The 17,623-nt window shown below is 33.4% G+C and overlaps 1 protein-coding gene across 1 annotated transcript in view; it reads right to left on the bottom strand.

Moving 5' to 3' along the window:
* Positions 1–968: 968 nt before the first annotated feature.
* The window catches only part of LOC107998121 (zinc finger protein 395), an 88,331-nt gene continuing 71,676 nt past the window's right edge, over positions 969–17,623 (bottom strand). Inside the window, exons 6-8 of the mRNA XM_017057176.3 lie at positions 3,841–3,941; positions 3,053–3,308; positions 969–2,878 (exon numbers count right to left, since the gene is read on the bottom strand). Coding sequence (XP_016912665.1) covers positions 2,660–2,878; positions 3,053–3,308; positions 3,841–3,941 — 576 coding nt within the window. The 3' untranslated portion in view covers positions 969–2,659. The remainder of the gene's footprint in view (positions 2,879–3,052; positions 3,309–3,840; positions 3,942–17,623) is intronic.

Raw genomic sequence — 17,623 nt, 5'->3', positions numbered from 1 at the left:
CTTTTTCTTTTTTTTTATTTTTTCTATACACACGTATATTATACATGCATTTATATGTAGTATAACCAGAATAAGCAAGATCTTGGAAAGAGAATCTTGTCTAGAGTACAATCGGTCGATCGATTCAACTGCGAAGCCTATCTCTGACGAAATTTCGTGCACGCAGCATTATTTTGTCTCTTATTTTTTCCCTTCAGTCGGCGAACGCGGTCTTAGGTCGTCGAGAGGAGGCTAGCAAGCAGCCTGAGCTCGACACACACGAAGATAGCTTTATGATGTGTGTATGTGTGTGTATTTCTTCGTACACGAAGCTCGAAACGATATTAATCGCTTATCTTCGCTTTTATATTTTTTTTTGTCTTTTTTTTATCATATAATTTTTTATTCGTTTCATTGAATTATTTTTTAATCTGGCAGTATAATAATTGGTGTATAAAATTTTGTTTTCAACACGTTTCTTTTTCTTTTTTTTTTCTTTTTTTTTTTTTATAATTCTTTATTTTTTATCCCCTTAAATCTTTATCTTTATCGACACATCGTTTTATTTTTCGACGGTTTTCATCGGTCCATCGTCATCCCCATAAAATTCCTGCCTAATTATAATGTAGACTCACGGCGAATTCGTCTAATTAATTCGATAAAATTTTGAAAAAAAATATCACAATTGTCTTTAAATTTATAGCGAATTTTCGTTTTAGACTTGCCTGCGTCCTTCCAGGAAGAACAATCGGCCAAACCGAATATTCGATTCGTCTTCTCGGTCTTCCGTTCGTCCATAATCATACGGATCATGCGCGTATCCCACGCTAAATTATGTATGAAGAATCATGATCCCGTATATTCGTAATTGTTATTCGTAAACCAATATTTAATCTTTTCAACTAAAATCCAGAAATATGGGTGTTCCAAATCATAATAACGAATTGATACGCAACGATCAACTTTTTCATTCTCAAACAAAAATCAAATTTTATTTAAAAAAAAATCTTTATTCAAATCTTAATTTTTTTTTAACAAAGTACATATCGATTTCATTCATTTGATATTAAATTAAAATTCTAAAAAGTATACAAAAATATACAATGAACAATATTTGTATAATTAATATCCGTAAAATTAAAAATGTTGAAGTATTATTTTTACGATATTTCTGGAAATCAGCGAGCACATTCGTCCACGAATGCAGGTATGAATTGCCCATTATGAGGCAGACGCACGAATAATTGGTCGGACAATCGACCGGCCATGATGTGGGACACGCACACGTGATACACGGATCCACTGGTCTTTTTTCTGCGGGGATCGCGTGACGACCATCGACATCCCTCGAGAAGGAAAGGCAAGAGAGCCAGGCGAGGAAATCGAGTCAAAGTGCTCTCATCGGATGAAGGAAGACCTATTGCAATGACCTAAGAGTCGGTTCGGGAACCAGCACAAGTTGCCAGAAATGCGCGTACTTCTATTCGTAATTTTTTTGAAGTCGCGTGCCTCTTTTTTTATCTATCTAGCGAGCCAGGAAAAAAATTCCTTTTTTTTTCTTTTTTTAAATTTTTTATTTAAAATTCTTCTTGTTACTGGCGAACCAGAAGCAAGGCTGTGTTCCGCGCCCTCTTGCGTTTGATTAGAGAATGGGAGTGAGAGAAAAGATAGATAGAGAGATTACATAGAGAAAAAGTCGAAAAAGAGAGTCGGAGAGGGCGCGACAGTCTAAGGACGCCTCGTTCCATACCGCCAATTATTCGCTATCTACTAGTCAAAACCCCTTATTACGGCTAAAAAGACCCTGACGGAGTTTGCCAAGTGCCAGACGAGAGCGATAAGAAATCGTTCGACGATCGGTCAACGATCTTCTGTTTTTTTCTTTTTTTTTTTATTTTTTTATTTTTATTTTTTTATTTTTTTTTTTTTTTGCTTAGAACGTATATTCTCTTGATTCTCATCTTACACGCTTCTACCATCGCTCGACAACGCAAGACCGTTTGTATTTGAACGAAGTCAAACACAATCTATATATATTCTTTTCTTGCCACGTACGAAACATGTGCCCTTCTAACCGTCCGCCATCCGTCATGGGATTGACGTATCTCTCTAGGTTCATGTTTCTCTCATCGTCAACCTCGTTTTCCACGAGAAAGAAAATCGAGGGGAACACCGAGTAAAACACGACTATTACAAGAAGAATTAGAGACGAAGAGTTTCGGTGATATGACACACCTCGCTGAACTCCTCACACCACAGAGATCGTTTATATCGATCCTCGATACTTTTCGTGATGCTTCTTTATGGAGATCTGTTTATGGATCAGGTCGAACGGTTTCGCAAAATGGTGGACGATATCATAAATTATATTTTCGCTAATCCGTGACCATGGTACAACGCGAATCATACGTGTATTTCGCGCGTGTATCGTGCGAGTATTGTCGCCATCGCCGCGGCAACAACAACGCCACGATTGTTGATGATAATGACGATGACGACGACGACTGTAACTTTGACTGTTACGACTGAACTGACTGAACTGTATGTGTTTGACTGTGTGTGGAAATTGGCAATTGTTTGCTGGCAGTTGGCGAGAAGTTTAATGTAGCATTGGCAAACTCTGGGGTCGGCTCGGCGACGGTCTCCGCCCGCGGACGTACGAACGGAGCGGCCGCTTGGCCTAGTCGCCGAAACGACTGCAGGCCTTCTTCCATTTGCACTGTGTGCACCATAAGTCGCGATGCTCCATACCGTAGACTTTGCGGCATTTTTTCGTCTCGCCCCGAATTCGTCGGGGTGATGATGGCATCTTTCCTGTCGACACCGTCAGGAGGCCCATATTCTGTTGATACGCCTGGAATGGCCTGGGTGACAACTTTATATGCTTGATCGGTGTACCCTGTTTACGAAAACGGAGGTTATGTAGAGTTATTGTATTTTGAGGTTATGAGATTATTATTATTTTTTTTTTTTAATTCAATCAAGAATATATAAATGAATTTTAGCTTCTTCTAAAGTTATACAAAAATTAAAACATATACGATATGTAATGTATGCGTATCAATCAACGTACCGGTGATTGCGAAGCGGCGAATGTGGTTCGTTCTCTGATGCTCACCATCATGTTTTCGGCATTATTGGAAGAGGTTTCCAAACGAAGTTGTTTTTGATATTCTGGATCCTCGTGCGGAGGTCTGGCCATGTCCCTATGTGACATGGTTGGTGGGGAACTCATATGATCCACCGCTACTTCCTGATAATAAAATTCTTCCTCGTGATCGGAAATGTCTTCATTTTCCTCGTTATCGTAATTGTTCGTCTTTTTAGGTCTGAAAAATATGTGTGATCCTTGTTAAACGTGTCTATTTGAATGCATGTAAAATATGTGGGCGATCTATTCGACCGTGAACGAACTCTATTCTATGTACACGATGTCCGGCATAGTTAGTGGAATTTATCTTATCGCATGGTTCAAGGTTAACGCTTGAACGTCAAAGAATTTGATGAATATTGCGACATTTCAAGAAATGATTTACAAGAAAATTCGTATATAAACGCGAATATGAAAGATCAAATTTGGAATGGATTGATGTATTTTTCAATTAATTTATTGAATTCGTTATTTTTCATAAAAAAAAGTATTATATTATTTATGTAAAAGAATCTAATTAATTAGTTATAATAATAATATTAATATCAAAACTATACTCTAATATTATATGCGTTATAATATTAAGTACTCAAATTAAATTGATACTGAAATTGAGAATTAATCCCCGTGGACGAGTTTGTGCAACAGATGCGATAAAATATCGGATTTTCATGAGACTTGTTGCGTCTTACTATATATTTAAGACTTACCCCAAGTGCGATTGGCGCACGTGCTCCTCGATAAGCGGCACGGTCGCTTTGATTTCTAAGCAACCTGGCCAAGTACATTTAAATACTACTGCTGCGTTAGCCTAAAATCAGAATAAATCTTATGTTAATGATTGAATATATAATATATTATATAATTTGAATTTAAGAGAATTTTACATTACATATATACCAATGGATAATATTTATACAAAATTTTATATTGTGTAACTTTATATATTATATGAATTAATTAATAATTTGCAGAAAAATTATATTTTTCAAATGTCATTTTCACCTAATCGTTATTTTTATATCTTTAATCACGATTATAGATTCCCACTTTATATAATCTACAAGTCTATAAATATAATATAAATATAAAAGTCTATAAATATATATAAATATATATTTGTATATATTTATTGCACTAATGTTAACCTATAAATCGTAGATTTTCTTGGTATCGTAATTTATTTTTCATAATGTATCCCGATTGTTTTCAAGACATGGCGACTGTATTTTCAAACAAAATTATCAGAGTACCGAAAATATCTCATGAAGGATTTTAGACGTCCTTTAACGATATCTCACGGTCCGTCGACAAGCATTGTAGCGTGAATCGTACGTAACTATATCGCGGAAAGCTCCATGGTACAAGGGAAAATCGATGCGCAGCAGCCGCCGCGTACGTTGTGCGCAGCCACGTTTCTTTGTTTATATCGGCCGGCACAGTGGTGCCGGCACGATCACGTGCTATTGATCCGAGAACGATACTTCTCTGTCGGGCCACGCGGTCGTGCTACGATCGTGCTTTTAATCGTTTCAATACGGTCTGTCCTTCAAATATGAAACACTTATTATTACGCTTTTAGAAAGAATCGAACTATAAAATTAATAATGAAAGAATGATGAAGAATTATGAAGAATTACATATGCGGTGAAAAAAGGATTTTGGATTAAGTTAAAAAGAAATTGAAGATAGAGAAATTTAGAGCTATTCTGCAACTTGTTGAATTTGATATTTATATTTGGTGAACAAAATTTAGGATTTTTTGATAACTCGTTAAAAAAAATTGACAAGAATATTGTTGTTCAATGAAAATTGCATATTTAATAACTGTGATAAGTTGTTACCGATTGTTATCAAATGAAACGTAGAAAAAAAAGTTAAGAATTTATAAATTTCTAATATGAAAGATATATCGTATATTTAAGATGAGAAATTGATCTGAATTTTATATTTGAAAATACAAGTGCTTTGAAAATATTCTATAAATATAATAATTAAATGATCTATAGGTACTATAAACAACTAATTTTAAAAAAAATGTTTGACAAATATAAAACTTCAAATCATTTCCTTTTTTGATTTAAAATTTTATAACAATTGTTCCGTATATAACGTATATATAACGTATTCTATATAATACACTCGTTATCTTCATATTTCATACACACGTATCTTTTTATTTAAACTTAATACTCTATTTCTAACTTATTTTATACAGAAATAACAGGAATTCTAACTTGTTTAATAAATAATAAAGAAGATAATGATAGAAGATAGTCTAAAGCTACATTTTGCTGAATCTATCGATTCCTATACCATTTGATAAAGTATACGTTAGAAATACCAGATTGAAACAATTCAAAAGATAAATTATTCAACTATGAAACTTATTAAAAATTTATTAAAATTTCATTGATAAATTTTTTAAACTTTCTAATTTAAGAATGAAACAAAACAAATAAATAACATCTTGAAACTACGATCAAAATTTATTGTTCGTAGATAAAATTATATCCTAATTAATAAAAAGTAACAAATATATAAAATTTGATCTTACATAATTGCAGCTTCAAAAGTTAAAAAAGTACTTGACTTTTACAATAACTGCTTTAAAGGGAAAGAGTTTGATGGTTAAAAATTTCGACGCAATTCGTATCTGACAATATACTTCTGTCGAAAGAACATTCGAATCACGAAAGGTTAAAAGCGAAGGACACCGTAAGAGGCGACACTTTTGAAGAACATGGTGGTCAAAACGAGTTTTTCGCTGTCAGGTCACTGCTGTTGATCCATAAATTTCAAATCTAAATTGTAAAATAGGAAGAAAAATTCTAGAAAGTAGTATTTTTCTTTCTACAAGAATTTAAAAGTTAATATTATTTAAAAATTTTAAAATGATAAATTTTCTAAGTTCAGATATTTCAGAATTAATAAATTATTATCTCATAATTTTATTTTTATAATTATTTGTTTCTAAGATTTAAGAGTTTTAATGTTCTTGAGAAAAACAAAGTTTTTATAATTGTAAAGTTTCAAAGTCAGAAAAATTGTTTAAAAATTCTAAAATTATAATGTTAGAGAATTTTTTTTAGAATTCTGAAAAATTTTGTAGAAATTGATATCATTACAAATATTTATACTCAGACTCGATGACGTGAATCTTTCCTATCCATCAAATGAGTCAGATAGAAAACATTGTACAGATATCTCTTGGATTTTTAAACTTCCGCAAAACAGGAAAAGAATCGGTCAGAAAGCTGTTCTCGCTACTTCAAGGATCTTTCTGATCGTGACATCACCTCTGAAACGGTACACGCGGCCAGGCGCATATACAGGCGTACATTGCCGAGGTCACAGACCTTCTATGCCGGTTGGCAAGCAATGCTCTCCCTTTGCTTTGCTTTGCTTTGCTTTGCTTTGCTTTGCTTTGCTTTGCTTTGCCTTGCTTTGCCTTGCCTTGCTTCGTATCGAAAAAGTCAGAGCCGATCCTTTCCCCTCTCCGCGTTGACTTTCGTTCGTTCGTTAATAATTGTGGATAGAGATTGTTTATGTTGGTATACATGTATCATCACAAATATAAATCAATGAATAGGATGGAAACAGACTTTCTAAAATATTCTTTAATCGCATAATCATAGTTTCATTTCTATAAAAAAAAAATATTCGAATGTGAAGTATACGGTAGTACATATGCGCTAGTAATATATGTTTTATACACATATATATACGAAGCTCTATTAACAGGTTGTATGCGACGCGATGCACAATACGAGCAATGTAATTGGTCACAGTCCGTCCCATTGGCGAGATCTTCTAAAAGGAGCAATGAGAATGGAAGAAAGAGAGATGTAAATCTTCACAGACGGAGAGAGGATGATTTTCTTCAGTGCAGTTGTATCGTTGCGCAGTCTTCAGTTGGCAGGGATGAGTAAGCGAGTCGACAGGGTTGCCGAGTGCGCTAGAGTCGTCCGTGGGTGCATCGCGCGCGTGATACGATGTTGCCGGTAGTATAGATAGGCAAGATGGGGATGCATGCGGCTGGTCTGATGGGACCATGCCGGGCCGGGGCCATCTACCCTAGGCTGTAGACTCGTTTACGCGACGATCTTCTCTCCTTCCCTTCGTTCCCTTCATTCCCTTTATCATGCACATACACACGCACACGCACGAGCGTGCACGCCCTCTGGAATCTATCTAGTAATGTCACGCGTGCATGCTGGCGTTGATATCATGGCGCACTGTGCCTCAAATTGCTTATAATTAGACCGTATATGCGTTCATATATATAGCACGAACGTACTTTGCGAATGAAAATTCCAAGCAAGGTCTCTTCTCGCGGTGTAACCGTGTTTGTTTCACTTCCATCATGAGAATATTTGATGTGTATATTATAGAATGGCATATATGTAGAACATCGTGGCAGCGAATCGACATTCTCTACGTTCGAAGTGAACGTAACAAGCGAGACATGGGATACGAAAATCGATTCCAAACTACTTGCAACTTGCTTTCTACGTAGCTCTCGCTTTCTCGTCACACTCTCCATGTTGCTGCCTTGAAAACAATACATTTTCTTTCAATTCTTTCAATCTTCGATCTTTAATATTGTATCTTATTTTTGGTATTGCCCCTTTCTCATTTTTTTTATTAAAACATATATATTTAGAATTTGTATTTTCCATTGAGATAATATTTCATTCATCTTTTAATGTCAAATTTATATAAAATACATCGTATTATAATTTCTCTTTTTTCATTTTTTTTCATTTTATATTATTTAACATTATGTACTTCCATTGACATCAAGCTAATTCGATGTCAATTCCCATTTTCGGATCGCGTCGTCACTGTGCACGCCAATACTTTCCACGAGCATCGGACGTATCGCGCGCGCGAGAAAAGAAAGAAAGAGATGATTATATATGGTCGAAGTAAGAAAGACAGAAAGAAAGAGAGTGGAGTCAGTGTGTGAAGAAGTGGGGAGGCAAGGGTAATGCCCGGGAAACCAAAACAAACCAGGCTTCTGTGTGTTAGCGCGTCGATCCGTGGCGTGTGGTGAGGGTCGGACGTTGACCCTTCTTAACACACGAATGCTTTACGCACGAACATAGAATATACAGGGTGACGAGAGAAAAATCTATGGGTTTGTTATGGGGTATCTCGTGGTTGAAGGTAAATTCCGCTAGTCCGAATGCATTAAGATTAATAAGTTTTAGATTAAATGCAACAGAACTATGATAAAGCTCACTATCGTTTGAAAATTCTGAAAACAATGAAATGATGCATCAAAGAAGTTATAATGCCTCAATAATTTGTTTTACATTTGTATTTTTTCATTTTTTAAAGTGATAAAAATAAATTATTGAAAAAACTTGTACTTTCTATATTCGATTTTGTATGTTTGAATATTGTTGTATTGAACGGCATGTATACGCACGTGTCAAAGCATACTATTGTTTACTTTAAAGCATGTCAGAAGCAATACTGAAGATAATAGATGCATACAAAGAGCAAGAAGTTAGTCTGAAGTGTCATTGTTCAGCGTCGGCAATGCGTAGAAATTCGAGCGGTAAAAAATGTATGGGGCATAGAAACGCGCTGGAACAGCAGATTCGGCGCAATTTCCAAGCAAGAACTGAGGTCGACGACACAGAAAACAGAGAAAGAAAATCGTTTCGAGCACGCGAGAGGCAGGGAGGGTGGAGAGCATTGAACATCCGTGAGTCATGATGCATCAGGATATTCAACTGTTTACAATTTATAATTGGTCATTAGAAACATTATATATAAATATTGATTCAAAAATGAAACAAATTTTTCAGAATATATTTTTCTTTTACTAAATTTTTGTATTCGTTAATGACAAAATTTATTCGAAAAATATACGTGCGATTAGTCTCGATTCACCGGTGTGATCGTCGCCATTATGAAGGTCAGCGCCACCATCGAGAACATTGTGAAACGGCAGTTGCTTGGCTGTAAGAGCAAAGGAGAACAATATACAGAAGAAGTAGGATTAAAAGAGTGAAAGATTCAAGAGCAAGAGTGAAGGAGGGAAGAGTAGCGCATGCGCAATCGCGTTGTTTATGTCTCCGAGTGGCGTGCATCTTTGCCAGCGTCTACATGAAACGATAGAGGACGCTAGTACACCAAACTAGCAACAAATCAGTCATAATATATGCGTTGTCTTTCAATCGAATGTATCACTTTGTCATTTGGATAGATGAACGCGAGCCAACAGCAGCAATCAAGATAACGAGTGAACAAAAATACGATAACGAGATAGGATAAAAGGCAAGCGACATGACGCGCGAATTGTCGGTCATTTCCCTCCATGCTTATCGTCTTATCGTTGACTTTGACTTTGACACGAAGTACATTCCATTTATATTGTAAAATCTGGTCGGTTACCTTCTTTGTGCCATTGCAATAAAAATATACGCATATTGTTCTTCACGGGTAAAACCGTTAAATTCGAGACGAAAACAAGGCGAGGCTGATTAATCATGGCCGACGCTACTTCATATTATCGATATATCGGTCATAGCATTTGTTTTTTTTGGTATATTTGAGAATACTAAAAATTAACGTAACAACTCAAGATTTTATTTTCTAATGGAGATTAATTAACACAATAATTATCCTAATTAGCTTGGCTCAATATTTTTATATTATTCTAATTATTCATTTTCAATCGAAAGAAAACGAATATATTTTTATCAATAGTACAATTAAAATAATTGTAATTATTTATATGATAAAATACTTAATACTTAAAATTGTATATTATATATTAAATACATTTTTATATCTATAATATCTACATGTTTTATGATGCATAGATTACTAATAAATAAAAATATTCTTTTACTTTCTGTGCATATAAATATTATAGAAAGTGATGGTATATTTATATTTTATTATGGCTAATTCTTTTATTATAGCATTCAATAAAATTTTATAATAGAAAAGTTTTAAGAAATTTGCAATATTTTAATCTATTCTATTCTAATTCTATTTTAGATATTTTCCAGTTTTTTTACGAAACGAACATCATTTCGTTTAAATGTTCAAGAATTCCCAATAGCGATTGGTAAACTCACTGAAATCTCGATTAGTTGCTTGCTTGATTGTTCCTTTCTATCTTGTTTTTCGTGACCACATTCCAGACAATTATACGTTTCGTTAAAGAACACGATCATAGTAGAACTGCCGAAACTGGTAGATACCGTTATTAGTAGAAAACAGTTTTCGTCGACAAATCTTATCGTAACTTATTCTTAATTGCTGTACGCGAAGCAACGTTAACGATAGTGATACTCGTGAACTCGTGAATCGTGCACAAACGTGTATAAGTGTATATAAGCGTTGAAACGCATCTACTTGGTCACGTATGAGAATTTTTCTGACCGGTCAACATACGGATTGAATCGCAGTGTGCAAACGGGCACACGTTACGCTTTTAAGGCGGCTGTCAGGCCTGACAACTGACGAGTTGTTACCGTTCACTGCTTCTCGAACTCGCGCCGGCGATTGTTCATATAGGAACGTTTTTTTCAAGGCCAGAAAGGCTTACCGCAACGAGAGAAATATTTATTCGTGCTCTTATCGCGAGAGGCTCACTTGTTATTGCCAAACTGGACATAATACGTGACTGTTTAGTCGTTATCGGTCGAGGAAGGTTCAACATCCAATCTGAAGTCGCGAAAAATATACATAGTACGTTCGATTCGATAAAAAAGCATCAGGAAATTCGATCGATGGTACGGCTGGCCTCTTTCGATGCAACGAGGCTAGCGTCCTTGAGTTGGTTTCTAACTTCATCGCTTGCTACATCGTTTACTACATATTTTCTACTCTTTCTATTTTTGATTCAAGGCAATTTTAATACTTTTTAATACTACGAATGTTATTTTGAAGCTTAAGCATTATTTTTCGCTTTTATAAAATTGATTACGATCGTTTAAATTTACTACATCTGATGATTCACACGTCTGTACCCATATGCCTAATTTCAAACGAGACGGAGTCTGTGGATATTTGTACAATTTATTTACAAGTTTTCGTCTGGTTCCTTGATCCTCGTTCAAGGACCCACTTTCATCGATGTTTTTTAAATGTTATCATCGCGTATGCTAATCTCGCAGTTATAAAATTTTGTAAATCAGTATTAATACTTTTAAATTTTAAAGCAAAAATACCTTTAAATACAACGATATTTAAATTTAAATTATTACGAAATTATATAAATATTTTTCAGCCATTTTTAATCTAACCTCTACTCGTGATTCACTATATAGATATGTGTCACTTTTCTCATTTTTAGTACACAATTTTTTGTGAATCTATTATTCACATAACCGTTTCTATAATTGCAAAAGACCTGCGCATGATTCTCAGAATTCGCGGGAAAAACAAGTCCGATTATTTTGCACGAGATAAATTGTGCGTAGTTGTATTTGAAAAATAAAATTCGGTTAAACGACTGTCTGTTGAATGGTATTTGTTCAATGTGAAGTTATCTCTATATTTTTGAATAAATGTTCAGTGCTTTAATTAAATGTGTTCATACTCAGTTGCAAATCAGTTGCAAACAAAACAAAATCAAGAAATGATTTCTATATTCTTGACTCGTGGATAAAAGATCATTATTTGGCAATAATTTAAATAAATTTAATTTATTATTTTTGAAATATCGTTTATAAAATATAGATTAGATAATATAACAAACAAAAATAAAATCTCTTACATGTACTCTTTTATTTTTTATTATACTTGAATATGAAAACAAATATTTTTCTCAATTCATTTTGAGGACAGCGATATTTACACGTTTAAGAATGCGTATCAAAATGATAAGATTGTTATGAATTTCTATTTAGATAAATGTATTTGAGAATATTTTGTGAAAAAAATTAAATTAAAAAAAAACAAAATTTTATATAGAATTATTAAAATGATGCAAAGAATTAAATGAATGATTTATCAATAGAAATATATATACACTGTTGTCTTATAGTGAAAGAATTGAGCGAAGAACCAAGGTCGTGATCGCAAATGTTAGAACAGGTGGCACAATTTAAGTGCCAGCTGATTAATGGCTCGCATAGAATGCTTAAACAAAACGGAGAGAAAGGATACAGTTCGAGGATAATATTACCCTAGGGCAGGGTTACTTTCTAATTCTATCAATAAGAAGTGTTCTTTTAAAAATATAATACTGAAATCGATAATTCTTTTTAACTTGATCACGAATTCTATTATCCGACATTATCGAATCTTCCATTCATCTCATTCAACTTTAACATTCGTTGTTATTCCTAAAATACAATTCTTTATTCTCGCTGATGCTATATTTATCTTGAATCTTTTCTTCGTTTCTTAGTTCTCTAAAAATATCCGTACCAATGATAAAATGATCAGATTGAAAATAAAAATAAGGTATATAACAGAATACGTAAATATTTAGATGTCTTATATAAAATCCTTCTGTCCTAACCTCAAAAACCATTTCAAATAGAAGCCTTTAATACTATCTAACCTATAATACAACCTAACCTCCACAATTGCCAATCGTTACCAAGTTCTTCCAAGTAAACTCTCTTTCTATACTCACACCCAAGTAAAAGTGCATTACCATCACCAATTCTGCTTTCGATTTCTGCATGCTTCGACGACACAGAAACGTTTCACAATCCGACTGTTGGTAATCCTCTCTACGTTTCGTTCGAAGTTAAAACACAAGTGAGCTAGACCGAGTAAAAAACGATATATAAAATATGGAAGATCCAGTATATATAATAAACAAATGTAGCGATCAGTTCGCGCAATTCTAGTCCTTTCTCGACGAATCAGCTAGCTAATAAACGGCGCTGTGGATTTTGCTTGCCAAGCGTGACAATGATTGATTCCCCGCCGCTGTCAACGGCCTTGCCATGCCGTTGAGACACCGGTTCTCCTCGGTTTACCGAAGTTGAGCAACACGATGGGCGCGGCCTGTCTTAGGACCAGTTTACAGTTACTCAGGCTCAGGGGAAACCGCCTTTCTGACTGGATGAAAATCACTATGCTTGGGAACTTCTGAAGTTAACTCGACGAAGTTAATTCTTTCTACAAATTTCAAGCGTAAATTCACAATAATTTTTCGTTCGTACATCTCATTTATCCACTTGATTTATGTGCAACCTTTCTATGAAATTTTACTGATTTTAAGAGCATAATTTTTTTTTTTTAAATAGAATTATGATTATTACGAAATTTACGATAAAATAATAACTAAAGCAGTTTTGACCTCCTAGAATTATTCGCTTATGTAAATAATAGTCAGTTAACAAATTGCAATTTGTTTCTTATTATTCGATTCTAATAATTCATGAAAATTATGAATAAACAGAAATATCCATTATATCTGTTTGTTATATTATTATTTTTTTTTTTTCATTTAATAGAAATTATGTTTTTTATCAAATAACGAAGAAAGACGTATTTTTATATTACTCAACATAAAATATGTTAATAATCTTTTGTAAAAAGAAATGAGTTTATTCAATTGAGTGGCGAATAATTTAACGAGCCGTTACGCGCAAGTTTAAACGTCACGCGTTAACGCACGTGCCAAGCAGGAAATGCAAAACGATCGAAAGTCCGTGGATAAATTTCACGCAGGTTAACTGATGATGGTAACGAGTAAAAGCGAAAACGCATTTCTGCCCGCGCCACGAACCAACGTCGTCGTACTTTCCCCTTTCGCGCGAGCATTCCTCTTTCATAAGCTAGTTTTATGGACGAACAAGTCCCTAATAGATATGTGACTTTCCGACTCGAGATCGATACCGGAGAAAGTTGCACGAATGCGATTCGATCGATGTCGAAACTACGCTTATGTAAAATATACTGATGATCGGGTATCATGCGAGATTGCGTTCAACGCACAATAACAATTTCGTATAGAGACTTTTTTTTTTCCTTGTTCAGGAAGTTTTTAGCGGATCGTTAACCTCCAATCGATTTCTTTTTAATGGTTGACAGTTTATCATAAAAGGGATATAATGAAATGTTTCGTGAAATTTGATACGATGACTTTTAATTTCGTTAAAAGCGTAATTTAATTAAGAATAAAGTTGAGATTGAAATTTACTTTATAATTTGACATTTAAATTTCGAAACTGATAATTTGATAATTTAAATGTAAATATGAAAGTTCGAAATTTTTAATATTTTTACAAGTTTGAATTTTAATATAAATTAACAACTTCGCGCGAATGTACGATTCCACAAAATATTCCAAATATAAATTAATATAGCATGCCATATATTATTCATACAAACGTTATCGCATTTTGTGCATGTGGTCGAAATCTCACGGAAATGTCTCGCCACATATACTAAAACTCTTAAACGCATCGCTGCTCGATTATCAACATCCATTCTCACGGACTATATCATATTTTATACGATTCTATAAATTTTTCTAAAAACTTTATACGCTTTCTTTCAATAGAAAATTTACGACACATAACATTCAAAGAATAAACTCAAGCGCCGAACTTGCTTTCAAATCTTCAATATAATGAAAAACTTCACTCGTAAAACAAGATCTTCCCCAAAACTTTAGCAATTCAAACGACGAGTTTTTTTAATACATTCTACCAGCAAACTTTCAGTTTTTTATTTAATATCGTTGCCTCATAGATAACCATGATAGTTTAGATTAGAAACTATTCGATTAAACTTTTTAATTTTGAAGTATACTTTAAGTTTTAAAAATCTGATACAAACTGATTGAACGATAAAAAAATAAGTTCCTTTAATAAACTTCAATCAAAAAAATAGTTAATCTTGGAAAATTACTAATTTTCACATTTTTTTCACAAAACACTTAAGATTCCAAAAATTGAACCACTCGATTAAAAATCGAAACGATTAAGAATCAAAACACGATGAAGCACCGTCACCCAAGATCGATCGTCGTAGCGTTAATGAGGCGGATCGATTCGTCCAGCCAAGGCCCTTAAGAGCTTTAATTGCTCGCCACTGCCTTTACTGTTTGAGGTCAAGGTAGAGTCCACAGGGACGGTCGATAACACGCCTGCGCGCAATCATTTCGCGTTTTAGGCGCGCCAAAGAAAGAATAAACGAAAGACAAAAAAACAGAAATGAAGAAAGTAAGTTCTTAAATTAGATATGAAATTTTTTATTTAAAAATAGTAAATAATGCATGAAACTTCAAATTCAAATATTTGTATCATGATAAATGCATACTTAAAAAAATTTAACCAATTATAGACAATATTAATATTCGAATCTTGCAATGTATATTTAAACCCATCGCTAAACATTAATTATAATATATATCAAAGTTGGGGCATCATGACCCCTCGTTAAGGAAATTCAGAACCGGGCCAATACGTATATTTGGCGCGCGCGTAAAAAAACAGCAGGCCAGAACCTAGGACAACTCGAGCCGGAACCGTATCTTATCCCCACCATGGGCCAGCTGTTCGGTAACCAGCTGAAATTCGCAATGGTGCCGCACACGGCCTTGACTCGCCTCCGCCTCTCCATACCCAAACAGAAAATGTCTAACGAGGCCCCCCCTTCGAAACGAAAGATGTGAAAGAGTGAGAAAGGAAATAGACCCTTTCTCGATCCTCTTTTTTCTTCTCTTCTCAGTTCTCAATTCGATCGACTCTTTGTCAGTCTGGTTACGTATGCACCTGTATGCACGTGACATCGTTTGTCATACAAGTGGAAGTTTTACTTGTCGAGAAAGGGACCGGTTAGACACGTTCGCAGAAAGAATGCTAATCTTATGCCTCGACTTTCGGGCTTTTGAAATATACTAGGTGTCTCGCTAGTCCTTGCCAATTTTCTAACTTATATTAGAATCATCTTTTATTATAGCTAAATAATTTGTGAACACTTTCTCTTATATTTGTTCAATAAAGATTCAATATTATAGGCAATAGCAAAATATTAGAAAATAATTACGTTGAATAATAAAATTAAAATTAAAAAATGAAAATAAAAATTTACAGTAGTGACTTTGCTTTTCATTTAAATGAGAAAAATAGAAAATAATAATGGTTATAAATAGATAGCTTAGTAATAATATAATTTTAACAGTGATAAAATATAATAATAGACAAATAAGTAAAAAAGATAAGACTTGAAGTTATTTGGCATGCTAAAGATTAATTTTTTACTTAAAAAAAATAATTAGCTCGTATATTTAAACTCTATGCCAAAATTTGAGATCGATTTCGATGAAAATTGACTCTGAAAAGATAGATATCTAATTATAAAATACGAGCTATCTTGATTACCAAGAAGATTCATTGCAGACCATAATTTTTATACAATCGATTATGTAATGTGTAATTTTGATGTTAATAAAAGATTATGAACATAAAGATAGATATATTTGATTGAACATGCTGATAACAATTATCAAGCATACTAGTATTATCTAAAAATTTGCTAAAGACTTTTAATCTTAAATAAATCTTAAAATCTTTAAGATAAATAACATCTAAAAGAATAAAAATATATATAAAATAAAAATTAGAAAGATGAACATAAATTTTACAAAATGAATGGGAAATAATCTCGCATTTTTATTACATCTGCTCGTTTAATTTGATCCTCTCACATTCTTTAACATTAAACATACATATAATATTAAATAATTTACATTGATAAAAAAAAAATGATTTTCAGTAGTACAAACCAACGTTTGATCAGCCGGCAAAAGAAAATACATCGAACAGGAAGAGGTAAAGCTAGAAGTTTCACGCGTGAAAATGAAATTAAAATGAATTCCACGAAAGAAAATAACGTCACGTCGCAATGTTTTCGTTCCTTCCGGTTGGTTACTAGTTTTCTAATACTTGATGTATACACATATACGCATGCCACGGCACTCCTTATTTCTTTTGCTCATTAGTCGGCGCGTCAAACCTTACAAGGTCGATGAAGCTATAGTTTTCAAGGAGATGTTCTAATGAATATATGCACGTTGGCCTTCCCAAGAACTTGCACGCATTGTGTCTCCAACATTCGCATTCCATTCAACAATCTCAAGATCGCGACAATGAGAAGTAAACTAGCATGGCGCGTATAGTCATAGAATACATAGATCGAGAGTGTGAATTTTCGATTCTATTTGCGATCTTAGAGTCCTCTTGCGCAATAATTCATGAACTAATAATATTAGTGAATTTACTAGTTACAAAATAGAATGTTACGAATTACTTTTTTATTATTTTAAGATAATTGATTAATTAAAAATGATTCTGACCAATTGAAAATGATAATATTATATATTTATATATTATTTATATATAATATTAAATAGTAATATTATTTTTATTTTTTATTTTTATAATATCATATAATATTATAATACAAGTTATTATTTTATTCATTATTGAATGAAAAATAATTATATTTAATTTTATGAAGGTTTATAAGATTTGAATAATCTACTAGATT

The sequence above is a fragment of the Apis cerana genome, linkage group LG3 (genome assembly GCF_029169275.1).
Source record: "Apis cerana isolate GH-2021 linkage group LG3, AcerK_1.0, whole genome shotgun sequence".
Taxonomy (NCBI): Eukaryota; Metazoa; Arthropoda; class Insecta; order Hymenoptera; family Apidae; genus Apis; species Apis cerana.
This window is presented reverse-complemented; position numbering and strand designations above follow the sequence as displayed.